Here is a 17102-nt window from a genome sequence, read left to right as displayed (position 1 = left end):
GGTGTGAGAGAAAAATACTATTGGGCTAGCTGGAGCTGGAGCTGGTGGCTGGAGTGGTGTGTGAGGAAAATACTATTGGACTGGAACTGGAGCTGACTACCGAACGGAGTGAACATATGCGGGAGTGTAATGTTGGGTGATGGATCTAGCTAGTCCACGGATCAATCAACAGAGACACAGCAGAGTCCATCATTTTTTTTGTCTCCGACGATACACGCGCACGACGAGGTTTAGAATAATCCTGCGATTTAATCTTCGATGGTATGGTAGTTGTGGTCACCGCACGATGGGGCCGCAGATGACACTTGTTGATGGTTTAAAATCCACAGCCTAATTATGGTTGATGGTGAAATTTGTTGGTAGAAAATAGAGTACTAATACTTAGTGGATTTTTTTCTACCGATTAGTTTTAGCGGATACTATATTGGATCTTGTTAGTGTTTTTTTTAATTCCGGATCTTGACGTACTGGGCCCACCTGCCAGTGACCAGACTCGACGTCATGCGGGGCGCGATGACGTGGGGTCTTGTTGAGAAAAAAACCTCGCTCTCTCTCGTGGCCGTTTCCCCGGCGTGGCGTGGGCCCACCACGTCGCTAGCCTAGCCTACATACACACAGGCCGCCCCGATCAGCGGGGTCTTCGCTTGCGGTTACCTTTTCCTCCCGGATTTCTTTCTCCCCCCCTACGCCTTCTCCCCGCCCCCTCCCTCTCGACTCGACTCGACTAGCGGCGCCGCCAGGGCGACTGGCGCCGCCCTCGTGCGGTTGGTGCTTCGCGGGGCGGCGCTTCGCCGGCGACAGGCATCCGGCAGGGGTACGCGCGCCCACTCCCTTCCCCCTCCCCTTCACGCCGCGCGAAATCCCACACCCAGAACCCTAATGCGAGCTATTTCTATTCGGATCTGACCATGAACTTTACCTACTACTACTAGCTTTGATTTTTTTTTCGTCGCAACAATTATCGGGTGCGCATGCGCACACCCATGTCCTGTACTGGCCCCGCCCCTGATTTGCTCGCGTCACCGCCTGTGATCCCCTAACAACTCACGGGCGAATTAGTCGCCACTAGATCGATCCAATTTTACCGCTGCATAGTAACATCAGAGCAGCAGCCAGAACCATGTAGAACTTGAAAACACCCCAGGACAGGACCCTCGTCGTCATATTACTTGGTGTATGTAGGTGCACTTCAACGCATGTCTCGTGTGCTATTTTCTTGTTGTTCATTGTACTGTTATGGTTCCACTGTTGTATATTTTTTTTATATAACACCACTGTTGTTATTTATGGATTAGATAGAGTAAACCCTTCGGGGGCTAGTTCATCCTAATTCTCGAGGATAGATACCTTGCTGTCGTTGTGTGTTCCTGGCTTCCTGCAATGTGTGTATCCGTATCGCATACCCTGCTGCCGCTGCGTGTCCCTGCGATGTGTGTATCACATACCCTGCTCTCATTGAATGTGTGTTTCGACGCTCTTGTATCTGTGTCATGCCAGGGTCCATCATGGTGAGGAAGAAAAGAACTGGCCCTGGAGAGAGTTCTGGGGAGGCTCCTGGAGCGCCTGGACAGGGCTCCTCACAGCGACCTGAGACAACTCAACAGCATGGGGGAGGACGTGGTTTACTGCCTCAACAAGGTGCCCGTGGTGGAGGCCAACACCAGGCCCGCGGTGGATATCAGGGCCGTGGAGGGCCACCTGAGTCTCAACCGCGTGACTACCAGGGGCGTGGTGGGTATCAGGGCCGTGGAGGTGGCGCACCTTCACAACAGCCTGGTGGGCCACCTCAACCGCGTGACTACCAGGGCCGTGGTGGATACCAGGGCCGTGGAGTCCCACCTTCACAACATCCTGGTGGTGGGCCACCTGAGTATCAGTCACAGGAGTACCAGGGACGTGGTGGTCCACGCCCCAGAGGGGGAGTGCCTCAGCCACACTACGGCGGGCGTGGGCGTGGTAGTGTTGGACCAAGTGTTCCTCCAGGTCCTTCGAGATCAGTTCCCGAGCTGCACCAAGCCCCATATGTCCAATATGAAGCCCCTGTGGCGGTATCACCATCCCCACCGGGAGCTGGCTCTTCCTCGCAGCCCGCGGAGGCTGAGGTGAGCACAGGACAAGTCCAGCAACAGTTTCAGCAACTTGCTATTACTGGTCAGGGTTCAACCGGTCAAGCCATTCAGATGGCACCAGCATCAAGCAAATCAGTTAGATTCCCATTGCGCCCTGGCAAGGGTACTTATGGCTCCAGGTGCATTGTGAAGGCAAATCATTTCTTTGCTGAGCTGCCTGATAAAGACCTTCACCAATACGATGTAAGTCCGCAATAAGAAGGCATAATTCCTCACTATACTTCTTATATGTGATTTCTGATAACCAACCTATTGTCACCAGGTTTCTATTACGCCTGAGGTTCCTTCACGTGGCGTCAATCGTGCTGTCATGGGACAGCTTGTAACTCTTTATAGACAGTCTCATTTGGATGGGCGTCTACCTGCATATGATGGAAGGAAGAGCCTTTATACAGCGGGACCATTGCCATTTACATCTAGGACATTTGAAATTACTCTGCAAGATGAGGAGGCTAGTCTTGGTGGAGGCCAAAGGTATTGCTGGTGCTATTGTATTTGTGCTTAAAACGCATCCAAAATTTCGTACTGGCATTCTTTATGTTTTGTCGTATTTGTGCTTAAAACACATCTAAAATTTCGAACTGACGTTCTATATGTTTTAAGGCGCGAAAGGGTATTTAAGGTGGTGATCAAATTTGCCGCCCGCGCTGATCTCCAACATCTGGCTATGTTTCTAGCTGGGAGACAACCAGATGCTCCTCAAGAGGCTCTTCAAGTACTTGACATTGTACTACGTGAATTGCCTACGGCCAGGTAATCTTTGAGATAATGGTATTTTGTTAGGAGTTATTTTCCTATGCAAAGCCCCCATTGCCTTTTCATTTCCGGTGTAGGTATTGTCCTGTTGGTAGGTCATTTTATTCTCCCAACTTAGGGAGACGCCAGCAACTTGGTGAGGGTTTGGAAACTTGGCGGGGTTTCTACCAAAGCATAAGGCCCACACAGATGGGTCTTTCTCTGAATATTGGTTAGATACCATCATTCTCATGTTGATTCTTTTTGTCATGTTGCTTTCAGTTTTGACACTACTTACACTGTCTTATCTGAAATGTTGTGGTTGCTTGATTTTTTTTGTTGCAGATATGTCCTCTACTGCATTTATTGAGCCCCTCCCTGTTATTGATTTCGTTTCTCAGCTTCTTAACAGAGATATCTCAGTTAGACTGTTATCTGATTCTGATCGTGTGAAGGTTTGATTAATTACCGAAAGTTTCTTGATAGAAACTTTGGTTTATGCCTCGTCAGTTTTCATTGTTATTCTCCCTTCACAGATTAAAAAAGCTCTACGAGGTGTAAAAGTAGAAGTCACACACCGAGGGAACATGCGAAGGAAATATCGTATATCTGGCCTCACTTCACAGGCAACAAGGGAGTTATCGTACGTGCATGTTCCCTACTCCCTAGCTTTGCATGGATTGATAGTGCATGGAATAATTTGCTGACATGATTTCTTTGATTATCCTGCTTAGATTTCCTATTGATGATCGTGGTACCGTGAAGACCGTGGTGCAATACTTCCTGGAGACTTATGGCTTCAGTATTCAGCACACTTCTTTGCCTTGCTTGCAAGTGGGCAATCAACAAAGACCAAATTATCTGCCTATGGAGGTTAGTGGCTTAGCTCAATTGCATTTATATTATATTATGTTTATCTATCCATATGATTTCTAATTGCTATATCCAGCTTCAGCATGCTTACACAACTTGCTAATGGTTTGGAATTGAAATACCAGGTCTGTAAGATAGTTGAGGGACAGCGTTACTCAAAACGACTCAATGAGAAGCAGATCACTGCTCTACTGAAAGTGACTTGCCAGCGTCCTCAAGAGCGTGAGAAAGACATCCTGCAGGTGATTACAGATCATATTTCTTGGTTTGACACTTTGACTTAGGCATAGGAGGAATTGCTGCAGCAGCAGTAGCAATACCAGTGTCTTTACGAAACGATATACTTGATTAGGAAGTTATTCATGCAAAACAAACTTATATGTCCTGGTGAAGAGTACCGTCTATTATTAAGAATTGTTGTTTTATATGTAACGATTAATTGACAATAGTGATCTGGTTGTCTAATTCATGAGTGTGGTGAGTCTGTAGCAATCTCTCTAGTGTGTGGTTCTTGAGGAAAAAATGATTAATTGACGTGGATATTTTGTTGCATTTGTTCATTTAATTAGCTTGTGCCTTCATGATTCAAGAATGTCAATCAATTTGAACTGACGGTTGCCTTATTTTGATCAGACTGTGCATCACAATGCATACTTCGAAGATCCATATGCACAGGAATTTGGCATAAAGATTGATGAGCGTCTTGCATCTGTTGAAGCTCGTGTTCTGCCTCCCCCAAGGGTTAGTGAGTTAAAATCTGTGGTTAAGCTGTTGATTTCTATGGACATTCTTTGACCTGTTATTCTACTTTTTGTGTAATAGCTGAAATACCATGACAGTGGCAGAGAGAGGGATGTGTTGCCAAGAGTCGGCCAGTGGAACATGATGAATAAGGTATGCCTTGTTATGACAGTCCTGAGAAATAAAGATAAATTCTCCTTTTTATGAGAATTCCTTCAGGCGTACTAAGTTATTCACCTTATGAAACTATTAGAGGAGAAAGACATGATATAGCTCAAACCATTTGTTTAAAAATCTTATGATATCATGCTTTCAAGCCGTTATCTGAGACTCTGAGCATAATGTGAACAATGCAGTAATTAAATTGCTTATAGCTTGACGACTTATGAAATCTTCTGGGTTTTGGCAGTCAGCTACATATTGTTTCTGTCATCTCACACCTCCATGTGCTCATCTAGTTGAATAAGGAAATTTTCTCGAGGAATTTTGCTTGATTTACTTGCAAAACTGTATCATCGATGTCTGGCTTATCTGAAACTTTGCTCTTGTTTTACCAAATATGCAACTGCCTGGTTGTTAATTGGTGACTAATATTTATACCACTTTACCACTGAAATCAGCCATTAGATGGAAAAAAAACTCGACCAACCTAGGATTAACCAGGTGACACTGTAAATACTAAGAAAGAAGCACCCTAATTCAAAACAAAGAGGACTCAAACATGGGTGCTAGGGGTGTAAACCCACACCTCCCAACAACTGAGCTAAGCTTAGTTTCTCTAGGTTATACCCATATGCCATTCACATTGTTTTAGCCAGATAAAATCTATTTCAGCCTGTAGCTTGCCTTTTGTTTCCCCCTGGTTGATGATCATTAAAAAATTATAACTTGTGTCTTACTTATTATTTTCTGTTATTTTGTATGGTAGAAAATGGTCAATGGAGGTAGAGTTAGTAGCTGGGCATGCATTAACTTCTCACGAAATGTGCAAGATAATGCTGCCAGGAGTTTCTGTCATGAGCTGGCTCAGATGTGCCAAGTATCAGGAATGGTACGTGTCAATCAGATAGAACTTCAATACAGTTATCTGTTTGTCACTTTGGTTTTTGTTTGTGTCATTTGCCCTTCATATTCTGTTCTTCTAGGACTTCGCACTTGATCCTGTGCTACCACCATCCTCTGCGAGGCCTGAACATGTTGAAAGAGCACTAAAGGGATGCTATCAAGATGCCATGAACATACTGAGACCTCAGGGCCGAGAACTTGACCTGCTTATTGTAATACTGCCCGACAATAATGGCTCACTTTATGGTATGTGCTCTCTTCCAAAAGACTCAAACAATTTGCCCAATGAATAGACTTTGTTATTAGTTTTGTTTTCATTCTTCAGGGGATCTAAAAAGGATCTGTGAGACTGATCTTGGCTTGGTCTCCCAATGTTGTCTGACGAAACATGTTTTCAAGGCGAACAAACAGCAGTATCTTGCAAATGTTGCCCTTAAAATAAATGTTAAGGTATAACATTGCACCCCAACTGTTTTAATTTTTGACATTAACACTAGACTCGTCTCTTACAGTTTTCCTACTTCTCAGGTTGGGGGAAGGAATACTGTGCTTGTAGATGCTTTGGCAAGGAGAATTCCCCTTGTCAGTGACAGGCCAACCATTATATTTGGTGCTGATGTTACCCATCCCCATCCTGGAGAAGATTCTAGTCCTTCCATTGCAGCTGTAAGTGTGCACTATTCTGACAAAGAAAGACCAGAAAATCTGTTCTTTTTCTTGGTTGAAGTTTCACTATCCTTTTCCTCACCTTGTACCTCCCTCCCTAGGTGGTTGCTTCTCAAGACTGGCCGGAGGTCACCAAGTATGCAGGATTAGTGAGTGCCCAAGCCCATCGCCAAGAGTTGATACAGGATCTTTTCAAAGTATGGCAAGATCCCCAAAGAGGGACTGTCACTGGTGGCATGGTCAGGTATGTTATTTGTGGAGATAAATGAGATGCGTTCACTTCTCCAAGTGTGGATCCTGCTGTATATATAATTTTTGTTGATTGCACAGGGAACTTCTCATTTCATTCAGGAGGGCAACAGGACAGAAACCCCAGAGGATCATATTCTACAGGTTCCTATCCTTGTGCATGGGCACCTTTTCTGACAATGATTCACAGTATATTAAACCACGTACTACTTTCAGGGATGGTGTTAGCGAGGGACAGTTCTATCAAGTTTTGTTATACGAACTTGATGCCATTAGAAAGGTGAACTTAATTTTTAAGTGCATTCCTGGTAATGTTCTTCACCTCTAATTTTCCTCTGACCACCCTTTGTGAAACTATGGTTACAGGCCTGTGCATCGTTGGAGCCCAATTACCAGCCTCCAGTTACTTTTGTAGTGGTCCAGAAGCGTCATCACACTAGGTTGTTTGCTAACAACCACAATGATCAGCGTTCTGTTGATAGAAGTGGAAACATACTGCCTGGTTTGTTCTCGATTCATTTCATATTATATTTTGGGCTTAGCTATATTGTTGTCTTTTTTTTTTGGAATAGATTAGCTTGCCTAATCTGAATGTCTGTGAACCTTTTTTTTATTCTACATATAGGCACTGTGGTGGATTCAAAGATTTGCCATCCGACTGAGTTTGATTTCTACCTGTGTAGCCATGCTGGCATTCAGGTTGAGATTCCCTATCTCATTGCTGGATTCCATTTATTTGTTTCTACTACACTACATGATGGAATAAGTTGATTGCTGATATGGGGTCCTTTTAGGGAACAAGCCGCCCCGCACATTATCATGTTCTGTGGGATGAGAACAATTTTACGGCTGATGGGTTACAATCTCTCACCAACAACTTGTGCTACACGTAATATTTACCGCTCAGCCTATGTGTTCTTTTATATTGAACTGCTTTTAACTGCCGACTTACCAAAAACAATATCAATATTTGCAGGTATGCTAGGTGCACACGCTCAGTATCAGTTGGTAAGTGCATCTTGCCCTTGAGTATATTGACCGCCAAGCCAACCACCTGAGGTGGGGTGGTAATGCAAGACAGAATGCTGACAATTTTACTGGACTGCTTGCAGTGCCTCCTGCATACTATGCTCACTTGGCAGCCTTCCGAGCTCGCTTTTATATGGAGCCAGATACCTCTGACAGCGGGTCAATGGTGAGCGGTGCTGGAGCGAGCCGTGTCCCTCCACCTGGGAGTTCTCGCAGCTCCAGGGCTGGTGGGACTGCTGTGAGGCCTTTACCTGCCCTCAAGGAAAACGTGAAGCGTGTCATGTTTTACTGCTAAGATGGATGCTGAGCTGCTGCTTTGAGCGAGCAGTATCCTCCTACCTTGCCTGCCTGGCGTTTTATTTCGAGTGCTTTCTCTCTTATGGTGATGCTGGGGCACTTTTATGAACCTCCAAAGTTAATTTTCTGAGCTGCGAATTTGTGGTACCTATTTATAATATTGTAAACTGGTTTTGGAAATAGTGTACTCTGAAGATTGGTTTGTACTGGAGTTATTTAGACCTGGTTTGTAGTGGAATTATTTGAACCTGTTTGTCTGCAAATATTGCCGGTCTGATATAGATTGGTCACTGCTGGTTTGACAAGTAAATATTGCAGCATGGGATAACCCGTGGTCTTAGTCTTGATGATTGCATGTGGATTCCGCAACAGGCAACCTGGACGCCATAGTGGTGGGCACTCCAGATCCTTGAGAAGAGTGAGCTTCCTCGAATGGCCACGACGGACATACGCTTTCATGGTTGGTTGACCCATACTGCTTGATGCTTATGTAGGAGATAGGTAGGAAACTTCCTACTCTTTTTGGACTTGCCACAGAAAGTGACTTTGCAGCACTGGAGAACGCTGGACCTTCTTGATTTTTTTAATTTGACAAAGCTTCCTAATATATGCGAAAATTACATTGTGAAATCACTTTCCTAGGCGTGTTGTCTGCCAAATAATCCAGCCCTGAGCCGCCTTGAAAAAATGTCTGATATAATGGTGCTATTTCAAAGAGGTGATCTAAGTAGTTTATGTGTAAAGCGATCAAATTTATAGGAAGTCTCGCTTCTCGGATTTCTGAAAGACCTCAACAGAGGCAGTGATCTTACAATACCTGAAAATCGAGTTTGATAGAGAGAATCAGAGAAACTCTTGAAAATGTGATGGGAGTGGTAGACGGAGATCATAAATTCTCTGATAAAAACAGAAAGATATGGGGGCGAAAAGGTGGCCATCCAACGCAGAAGGAAAGCATTTGTTTCAGCTTGCTTCGGTCAGGGGTGGCGTCAGCGTCGTCACGCTGCATCATTATTCATGTTTCATCAATTGTTTATGCATGATCGTATCTCATGCTGCGCCATGTTCTGCTATAGTGGCGCTAAGCAGTTTTTTTTTTGAACGATTACGCTAAGCAGTGATATGAGATGAGATGATGTGTTAGTTGTCGCCTTGTCGGTCTGTTTGACTGATGGCCAGTAGCCGCCGGCATGGCCATGGGGGCTGCCTGCCTTCTTCCTTCCTCCTGGCGGCTGCTGCCCCTTTCCTCTTCAGATCATGGCCCTCACAGGGGGCTAATCATTAGTCCCGCCACATCAAATGTTTGGATACTAATTATAAATATTAAATGTAGATTAATGATAAAAGATTGGAGCATATTCAGAACTATCCATATTTTCTGACAAGATCGAGGACTGTCGTAGTACAGCCTCACATGACGACGCATCGAGCATCGTGAACATAAACAAAACATTTTTTTTTGCCTTTTTACCACATTATGAGGAATAACATGCCCTTATGCAAAGCATTGTTCAGGCCACCTATTATTTCAGATTCTGAAAAACATTTCTAATGGAGAATTAATGACATAAGCTGATAAGCCTAACAAGCATTGGAGGTGGCGGCTATGGATTTCTTCGCAAAGAATGAGGTACGGTTTGATTACTACTAGCCTACTACTAGGCACTGTATGTTTTAGTATTATAATTAACGGAGCCTATTCCTTGACGCATAATTGCATATAGGTTGGAACATCTTCCACATTATCTTGAGTGGATGTAATTGCTGGCTGCATATCCTTCCGCACAATAATTATACAATAGTAGTAGCGGGTCGTTGGCTATCTTGAGAATAAACTACTTGCACTATTCAGCTAGTGCCTAGTGGCATGCTACATAAAAAAAGAAACAGACAGGAGCTGGAGGCTGGAGCTAGAGTGTTGTGAGAGAAAAATACTGTTCGGCAGACTGGAGCTTTAGTAATAGGAGAAAGAAATCCTGTAGGGCTGTTCGGCTGGTGAACAGCCGAACACGGTGAAAGAAAGAAAAACCTTCCTGGATGCTATAAATGGTGGCTGCAAGTTCCTGCGCAGCTCCACTCAGCTCACCTGCAGACAGCAGGTGCGGTCGAGAGCGCGAGATGGAGGCGGCCATTCCTCTGCTGACGCCGTACAAGATGGGCGACTTCGAGCTGTCGCACCGGGTGGTGATGGCGCCCCTGACGCGGCAGCGCTCCTACGGCAACGTGCCGCAGCCGCACGCCGCCGTCTACTACTCGCAGCGCGCCACCAAGGGCGGCTTCCTGATCACCGAGGCCACGGGCGTCTCCGACACGGCGCAGGGCTACGCCGACACCCCGGGCATCTGGACGGCCGAGCAGGTGGGCGCGTGGCGGCCCATCGTCGACGCCGTCCACGCCAAGGGCGCCGTCTTCTTCTGCCAGCTCTGGCACGTCGGCCGCGTCTCCACCACCGCGTTCCAGCCCGGCGGCGCGGCGCCCATCTCCAGCACCGACCGCGCGGTGCCGCCCCAGCGGAGCTTCGACGGCCACATGGAGGAGTTCTCCGCGCCGCGGCGGCTGGAGGCGCGCGAGATCCCCGCCATGGTGGACGACTTCCGCCGCGCCGCGCGGAACGCGCTCGACGCCGGGTTCGACGGCGTCGAGATCCACGGCGCCAACGGGTACATCATCGAGCAGTTCCTCAAGGACAGCGCCAACGACCGCGCCGACGAGTACGGCGGCACGCTCGAGCGGCGCTGCCGCTTCGCGCTCGAGGTCGTGGAGGCCGTCGCCGGCGAGGTCGGCGCGCGCCGCGTCGGGGTCCGCCTCTCGCCCTTCACGGACTACATGGACTGCCACGACTCCGACCCGGAGGCCCTGGCGGGGTACCTCGTCGGCAAGCTCAGCGCCATCGGCGTGCTCTACTGCCACATGATCGAGCCGCGGATGGCGCTGGTGGACGGGCGGCGGCAGATCCCGCACCGGCTGCTGCCGTACAGGAAGGCGTTCCGGGGCACCTTCATCGCCGCCGGCGGGTACGACAGGGCGGAGGGGATCAAGGTGGTGGAAGAGGGGTACACGGACCTGGTGTCCTTCGGCCGGCTGTTCCTGGCGAACCCGGACCTGCCCAGGAGGTTCGAGATCCCCGACGCGCCGCTCAACAAGTACGACCGCGCCACCTTCTACACCTCCGACTCCGTCGTCGGCTACACCGACTACCCGTTCCTCGACGACGTCGTCGTCCAGGCCGCCTGATGGTCGTCCATCGACCTCTGCTCTTCCAGCGTGCTTGAATCTGTCGACCCCCACTCGTCGTCTGCAGCCTTGTGCTCTGCTGCTTTATTGGCTCTGCACGCATGATATATATGCTATGTTACGAATAGCAAAATAAACTAAGTTTGATCCGTATTTTTTCCCCAAGGGAATTGTATCATCAAATTTACATAAAGTTTGATTCGTATTTGTTTCCAAGGGAATTGCATTCTCAAATTTTACACAAAGTTGCTCATACGTGCATCCATTTTCTACTTGGGCTAACCAAAGAAATTGACATTGGGGTGGTATCTTGGCAGATGTCAAGGCAAAAATGGTAGTTGACATTGGTGTGGTATCTTCATGAAACAAGACAGTGAAATAGCATTGATTTTACCATGTACAAGACTAGAACCGCACAGGCACCGAATCGAAGCACACACCTTCCTCTTCAAAAAACATGAGGGAGCACGCGTCACAGCGTTAGCAGGGGCGTTGCAGAACATACAGGTGCCAGCCTCGGCCGTCGGTGGCGACGGACGGACAGCATGTTGAGAGGCTGAGAGGTGAGGAGGCTCTCCAATCTCTCTCCAGCCGCCCGCAGGCAAGAATGGCTGGCTGAAGCGACCCCGTCGGCTGTGAACGAGCACGCTCAAGAACATCCCATCGCACACGGGCTCGACGCAGCCGCGCGCGGTCTCCTACGACGCACCGCCGCCGCCGCACGTGATCCCCTCCGGCCGGTCCGGGATGGAACCGAGACCGTTCCAAGCATGGAGCAGCCGGAACGCGGCGGCGCTCCGGAGGCGTCGCGACCCCGGGGGTGGACGGTAAATGAAATACCGTCCACCCCGGGTGGTTCTCCCAGATAGTTTTTCCCCGTCCTGGTCCGACCACGCCGTCTTCCGAGGAAGCGGAAGCTTCTGGAACCTTCGCGGCGGCACGCGCGAGATGGTGGTGCTCTGCCGCAGGTGAAGTCGACGGCGCCAGCCCCGTCCTCGCCGTCGGAGGGAATGGAGTTTCTGTACGTGTGCGACGCCTCCGCGGCCGCCGCCGGCGTGGCTGCCGCGCTCATTTGCGACCTCGCCAGTAACTGTGGAGATGGACGGCAGCTCCCATGGAGCACGTCGCCGACGCGTGCGCCACTCTTGCCCGAGAACGACGACGACGACAAGTCAGCCTCCGACTCTGCCGAATCTGAGCCGCAGACGTCGGATCGAACGGCCTCGATGACCCAAGGGGCGGACGGTAAATGAAATACCGTCCACCCCCGACCCCAGTATTGCCGTCCACGAGCGCCGCCTCAGCTTGGTGCCGCGGCTAGCCACGGCGCCGCCGCGTTCCCGCCTCCGTATCCTTGCTCCCGGCGGCCGACATACATGGCGGCGCATCGTTTCTGCATCAGTTTCTGCAGTTTGTTTGTTCGGTGCTGCGGCTGTGCGGCGCACTAGCTTCCCGACGTTCCCGTACGTGCCTCCTGCCGCCCTGGCCGTCGCAGCGATGCTGCGGTTCCCGTGCAGGCGGTCTTCTTCGCTGCCGACTGGTGGCGGTCTCCTACGCCGCCGGGCAGGCGGACACTCCCTCGGAGATCAGCAAGGTTGCTGCCGACCACGTGAGGTTCGACTCGAAGCATGGCGGTCACCCTTCTCCTTCCCGTTCATTTGTGTACCGGAGGGCGGACGGGACGCCGCTCTGGTGGCGTGGCGACCACGGGGTCAGGGTGGACGGTAAACGAAATACCGTCCACCCTGGACGGTGTGGATGAGATACCATGCACCTCCTAGCCGTCGGATCACACTCTTTCCCCCTTCCTGCTGGTCATACCGTACCGTCCTGACCAAGCGGAAGATTCTAGAACCTTCGCAGCGGTGGTGCTCTGGTGCACGTGAAGTCGGCGGCGCCATGCCTTTTCGTCGTCGTCGCCGGACGCGGACGAGGAGACGGACTGCATGAGTGTGTCGACACCATGGCCCTCGCCGGCATGTGGCCGCCACAGTTGCCGGCTTGCGGGCCATCCTCCTCGTCTCCCTGTGGCGTCACCTCCGAGGTGAGGAACTTTACGCCAACGGCCAATCACGTCGTCTTAGATTTCGTTGTGGGTTGGTGATGCAAGAAAAGCTTGCTCCGCCTCCATCGATGATTCTGTCGCCATGGTTGAGCACGCTAGCTCAGACCATCCCGCACGCGTTCCGCGCCACGGCCGCCGCCGATGCGTCCGACTCGACGCGCGCTTCTGCTCCTCTAGCCGAGGAGCACAGACACGGACGCGCGGTCTACGGCATCAGCGCTCTGCGGCCTTCGTTCCTCTCCGATCTATCGAGAACCACCGAACAGGTCCCAGCCTCCTGCGACGCGCCACCACCGCCACCGCACGGCGAGAAGATATCCCTCCGCCCGGCCAGGGATGGTGGGCTCGGCCGCTCATCGCGACGACGCCACACGGGCAGCGAGTACTCTAGGACCTACTGGAGTCTTCCAGCAGGCGGTTCCCCGCATGGAGCGGCCGGAACGCGGCGGCGCGGGCGACCCCGGGGGTGGACGGGGTGGCTCTCAGCCGTCAGATCGTAACTGCACGGCTGATATTAGCGCCCAGGATAGTTTAGGGAGCGCACTTTTCTCCTTCCTGTGGTGTCCCACCGGCCACCGCCCACCGCACCGAGCAAACGGAAGCTTCTGGAACCTTCGTGGCGGCGGATGGTGGTGCTCTGCTAGGCGGCGCCCGTCTCGTACTCGTCGGCGGTGGACAGGCGGACGCGAACGAGGAGGCGGAGTTCCTGTACGTGCCTCCGCAGCCGCCGCCGACGTGGCTGCCGGCCTGCCGCGCCCACCCAAATGTACGTCTCGGAGGAGAAGCCAACCAAGAACGAGTCCGGATCAACGCCGCTCGCTCTTTCCTCGATGGACGCCAATCCCGCAGGCGAGGGAGGGATTTTGTTCTTCAAGCCGCCGACGGCGACCTTCCCCGACCCGGCCACATCCTGCGGTGCCTCGCCGACCAGGTTGCGTCAGTTCCTCTGAATCCATGCGCATGCCTACATACCCTGCTGCCTCTGCTTTACTAACACCTGTTATGCACTTATGCACGGGCCGGCAACCTATCAGACAATAAGGAGGGCGATCGATGGCGATGATAAATTTGTCTCGTCTGGATGATCTGATTGATCTCCGTGCCCCCTCCCACACATCTGCGTCCACGCAGTCTGTGCCTGTAAGCCCCCCTTCCTCTCCCTGTTGTTCTCCCGTCCTAAGACTCTTATTAGTTTCCCCCTTCGATTGCCAACATACTTCAGTTGTTTGCTACTATTGAAAGTTTGAAACTGAAACTTCGTGTGGTACCCTGTAGCTGGGGTACTCACTCCTACTGTGACAAGACTCGCGTAGTTATCCGTAACTACGCCCTAAGGAGCTGAGCAGCCAGACCCCTGGGGTTCGGCTCTATCTCACCGGACCAACGGTCCCGGACTCGCTTCACGCTCGGGGACGGGTCCGGTGTCACCACGTGTCCCAGAGGTGGAAATACTCAGCACCTGTGGCCGCGGACCCGGACCCCCGCAGGTGGGTCCGGGATCTCCACGTGCCTATCCGGACCCCCGTGAGCTCTCGGCTCAGCTAGCTGCTCGGGAGGGGTCCGGAGCCGCCACATGTCACGCAGACGCGGGCGTGGGCGTAAGCCTTCCGCTGGAAGCTCCCTCACCCACCCGCATTAAGTGCGAGCGGTTGAGGCGTGCTCTGCTGCAACTGGGCACGGGGCAGCTTTTGTCAGTCCACACTGTGGATCGCCAGCCCTCCTGCCACATTAAATGCTGGTGGTTGGGGCGTGCGCTGCCAGAGCAGGGCATCGGATACCCACTCACGGGTTGGACAGGCGTGACATGACAACACGGTAAGCCCGCCTGTTTCCAAGGCGGCTCGTCAGTTACCAAGGCAAGCATTAAAGACTCAGCGACGCGCGGATGGGCAACGAGTCATGATGACCAGCTACTAACTGGAGCAACAGTGCACGCTGCTACAGCGGACTGAGTCAGTAGTTCGGCGCTTCATCATGACCTCGACGCACGGCTCCAGAGGCTAGACTCTACTCCGACAGGACAGCTCAAGACCATCCCTGGTCAGAAGCTACGCACGAAAGCCGACGACAAGATCTCCGGATCTGAGACATTGAATGTCAAAGTGTAGTTTATAATACATCACCGGGCCCACCTGTCGGGGCCCCGCTCAGTGTACGTGCTTCCCTTGGACATATAAAAAGGAGAGCACGCCCGCTAGAACACAGATTCACACAGAGACTCGAAGACTCTGACAACACAAGCTCGGTTTCACACCGGACAACCCTGCTCTCAACCTCTTGAGAGTACAAGCAATACAACACACAATGGACGTAGGGTATTACGCTCCGGCGGCCCGAACCACTCTAAACCTGCTGTGTTCATCGCGTTCTTCCACCTCTAGATCGAGCACTCCTTGACTGCCCCATAGCACATCCTGTACTTAGGATTATGCGGGTGCATTCCGCCACCCGGATATGAGTTTGCACACCACGACACTTCGGTTGACTGTACATGAAAGCACACGCCGATGTCAGAGCTGAATACATTAGTCCCCAAGCCTCGTGCAGAACCCTCTCCTTGTCTCTCTGAAACGATGCTACAATTGTATTCTGATGTCATTCTTGCTAATGGTTTGTTTAGCAGAACCAGGATGAAGATACGATCAGCGCGCTCCCTGATCACATCCTGCTCGACATCCTCGAACGCCTTGATCTGCATACAGCGATCCAATCTAGCACGCTCTCCAGGCGGTGGGCGCACCTCCCTCGCTCGCTCTCTCGCCTGCTCATACACGCGGCGCACTTCTTGCCGCGTGGCAGGAAAAAGGGGGACCACTGGTCAGTGGACCAGGTCATGACCGCCTACACGGTGGCCGTCAGGAGTCTGCTGCTGCCGTCATCTCCCGCCAACGACCCAACCATCAAGCACCTGGAGCTCAGCTTCTACCTGACAGAACCTTACCTGCAGTCCATCGGCCGTGCTGTTGCCAATGTCACGGAGAGTGGCAAGACCAACCGCCTTGACTTCACAATCTGGACAGATGTTGGCCATCCAGAATATGAGCAGTGTCTGTTGTTTGGAGAGCGTCTCATGTCCTTCTTTTACTCATTCGCTGCTGCATTCAAATGGCTCACCAGGCTCACTCTGCAGAACATCACATTTGGAGAGACTGACGTCCACAATCTCCTCAACACCTGCAACAAGCTAGAGCTCCTTTCCTTGTCCTACTGTGATGCTGTAATCAACCCCGTCACCGGCGAGGATGCTATCCTCACAATAGATGCGCCACACTCGGCTCTCCTTGCCCTTGAGGTAATCACCTGTGGGTACGCAAGGGTTGACCTGATCCAGGTTCCAAATCTTAGGAGGCTGCTCTGCGCTAACTGGATTGGTGGAAACCCCCCCACTGGTTTTTGGCAACGTGCCTCAACTTGACAATGTAGCCCTTCGTCTCACTGCACTGCATTGGCAGACTCCATTCACATTGAGCCACTGCTTAGCCAACACCACAAGTTTATCAGCCTTTATACCTGAATTTCTACAATCAATTGGTATGTTGCCTTTTCCTGCAAAGGTTTCCACAATAATGTCTTTTATTATGTCTTGATTTCTTTATCTTTTAACACATACTCATACGCATTGCTTTATGCATTTTTTTTTAAAAAAGTTTTTTTATTCACTGCAGATTTGGATTGAACCAGAAGGCCCCAAACATCTCTCCCCTATATTCAGTAACCTGAGAGAAATTTATCTCTACAATATTTTCTATGATTGTGACCTAAACTGGACTATGTTTGTCCTTGAAGCAGCACCGTCCTTGACTGACTTCTATCTTATGGTACATAATCTTCTGTTATTTTGATTAAGTTCCTACTAAAAATAGTCACTGCTTCAAAAGCCACGCACTTTACCACAAAAAGTTCTGCTACTTATCGTCACTATATTAATATATTTAGGATACCATAAGAAGCTTGATGAATGGTTCGATGGAGTGCTAACCATATTCTGTTTCATGAAGCTATCTCGGCATCCATGCGAA

The 17102-nt window shown here is 50.6% G+C and overlaps 2 protein-coding genes across 3 annotated transcripts; both read left to right on the top strand.

The window, feature by feature from the left end:
• The first annotated feature begins 638 nt into the window (after positions 1-638).
• Positions 639-8094, top strand: LOC120697156 (protein argonaute 1B-like). 2 transcript variants are annotated; one of them, XM_039980285.1, is made up of 23 exons: positions 639-814; positions 1498-2312; positions 2392-2603; positions 2733-2882; positions 2963-3096; positions 3210-3319; positions 3401-3507; positions 3599-3737; positions 3863-3979; positions 4371-4478; positions 4560-4631; positions 5407-5529; positions 5624-5789; positions 5869-5993; positions 6072-6209; positions 6311-6453; positions 6540-6602; positions 6675-6738; positions 6825-6960; positions 7084-7157; positions 7253-7347; positions 7435-7466; positions 7571-8094. In XM_039980285.1, the coding sequence occupies exons 2-23, from the start codon at positions 1506-1508 to the stop codon at positions 7780-7782; spliced, it is 3327 nt and encodes a 1108-aa protein (XP_039836219.1). In that variant the 5' UTR covers positions 639-814; positions 1498-1505; the 3' UTR covers positions 7783-8094. The 2 variants fall into 2 exon arrangements, with proteins under 2 accessions (XP_039836219.1, XP_039836218.1); XM_039980284.1 differs by having other exon boundaries at positions 640-814; positions 6540-6738.
• Positions 8095-9852: 1758 nt separating this feature from the next.
• On the top strand, positions 9853-11252 carry LOC120697155 (putative 12-oxophytodienoate reductase 5). Its single transcript, XM_039980283.1, has 2 exons — positions 9853-11028; positions 11062-11252. The coding sequence occupies exon 1, from the start codon at positions 9903-9905 to the stop codon at positions 11016-11018; it is 1116 nt and encodes a 371-aa protein (XP_039836217.1). The 5' UTR covers positions 9853-9902; the 3' UTR covers positions 11019-11028; positions 11062-11252.
• The last annotated feature ends 5850 nt before the right edge of the window (positions 11253-17102 follow it).

Source organism: Panicum virgatum, chromosome 3K (assembly GCF_016808335.1).
Source record: "Panicum virgatum strain AP13 chromosome 3K, P.virgatum_v5, whole genome shotgun sequence".
In the NCBI taxonomy this organism is placed as follows: Eukaryota; Viridiplantae; Streptophyta; class Magnoliopsida; order Poales; family Poaceae; genus Panicum; species Panicum virgatum.
The sequence above is the reverse complement of the archived record's forward strand: the minus strand, read 5'-3'. Positions and strand labels throughout refer to the sequence as shown.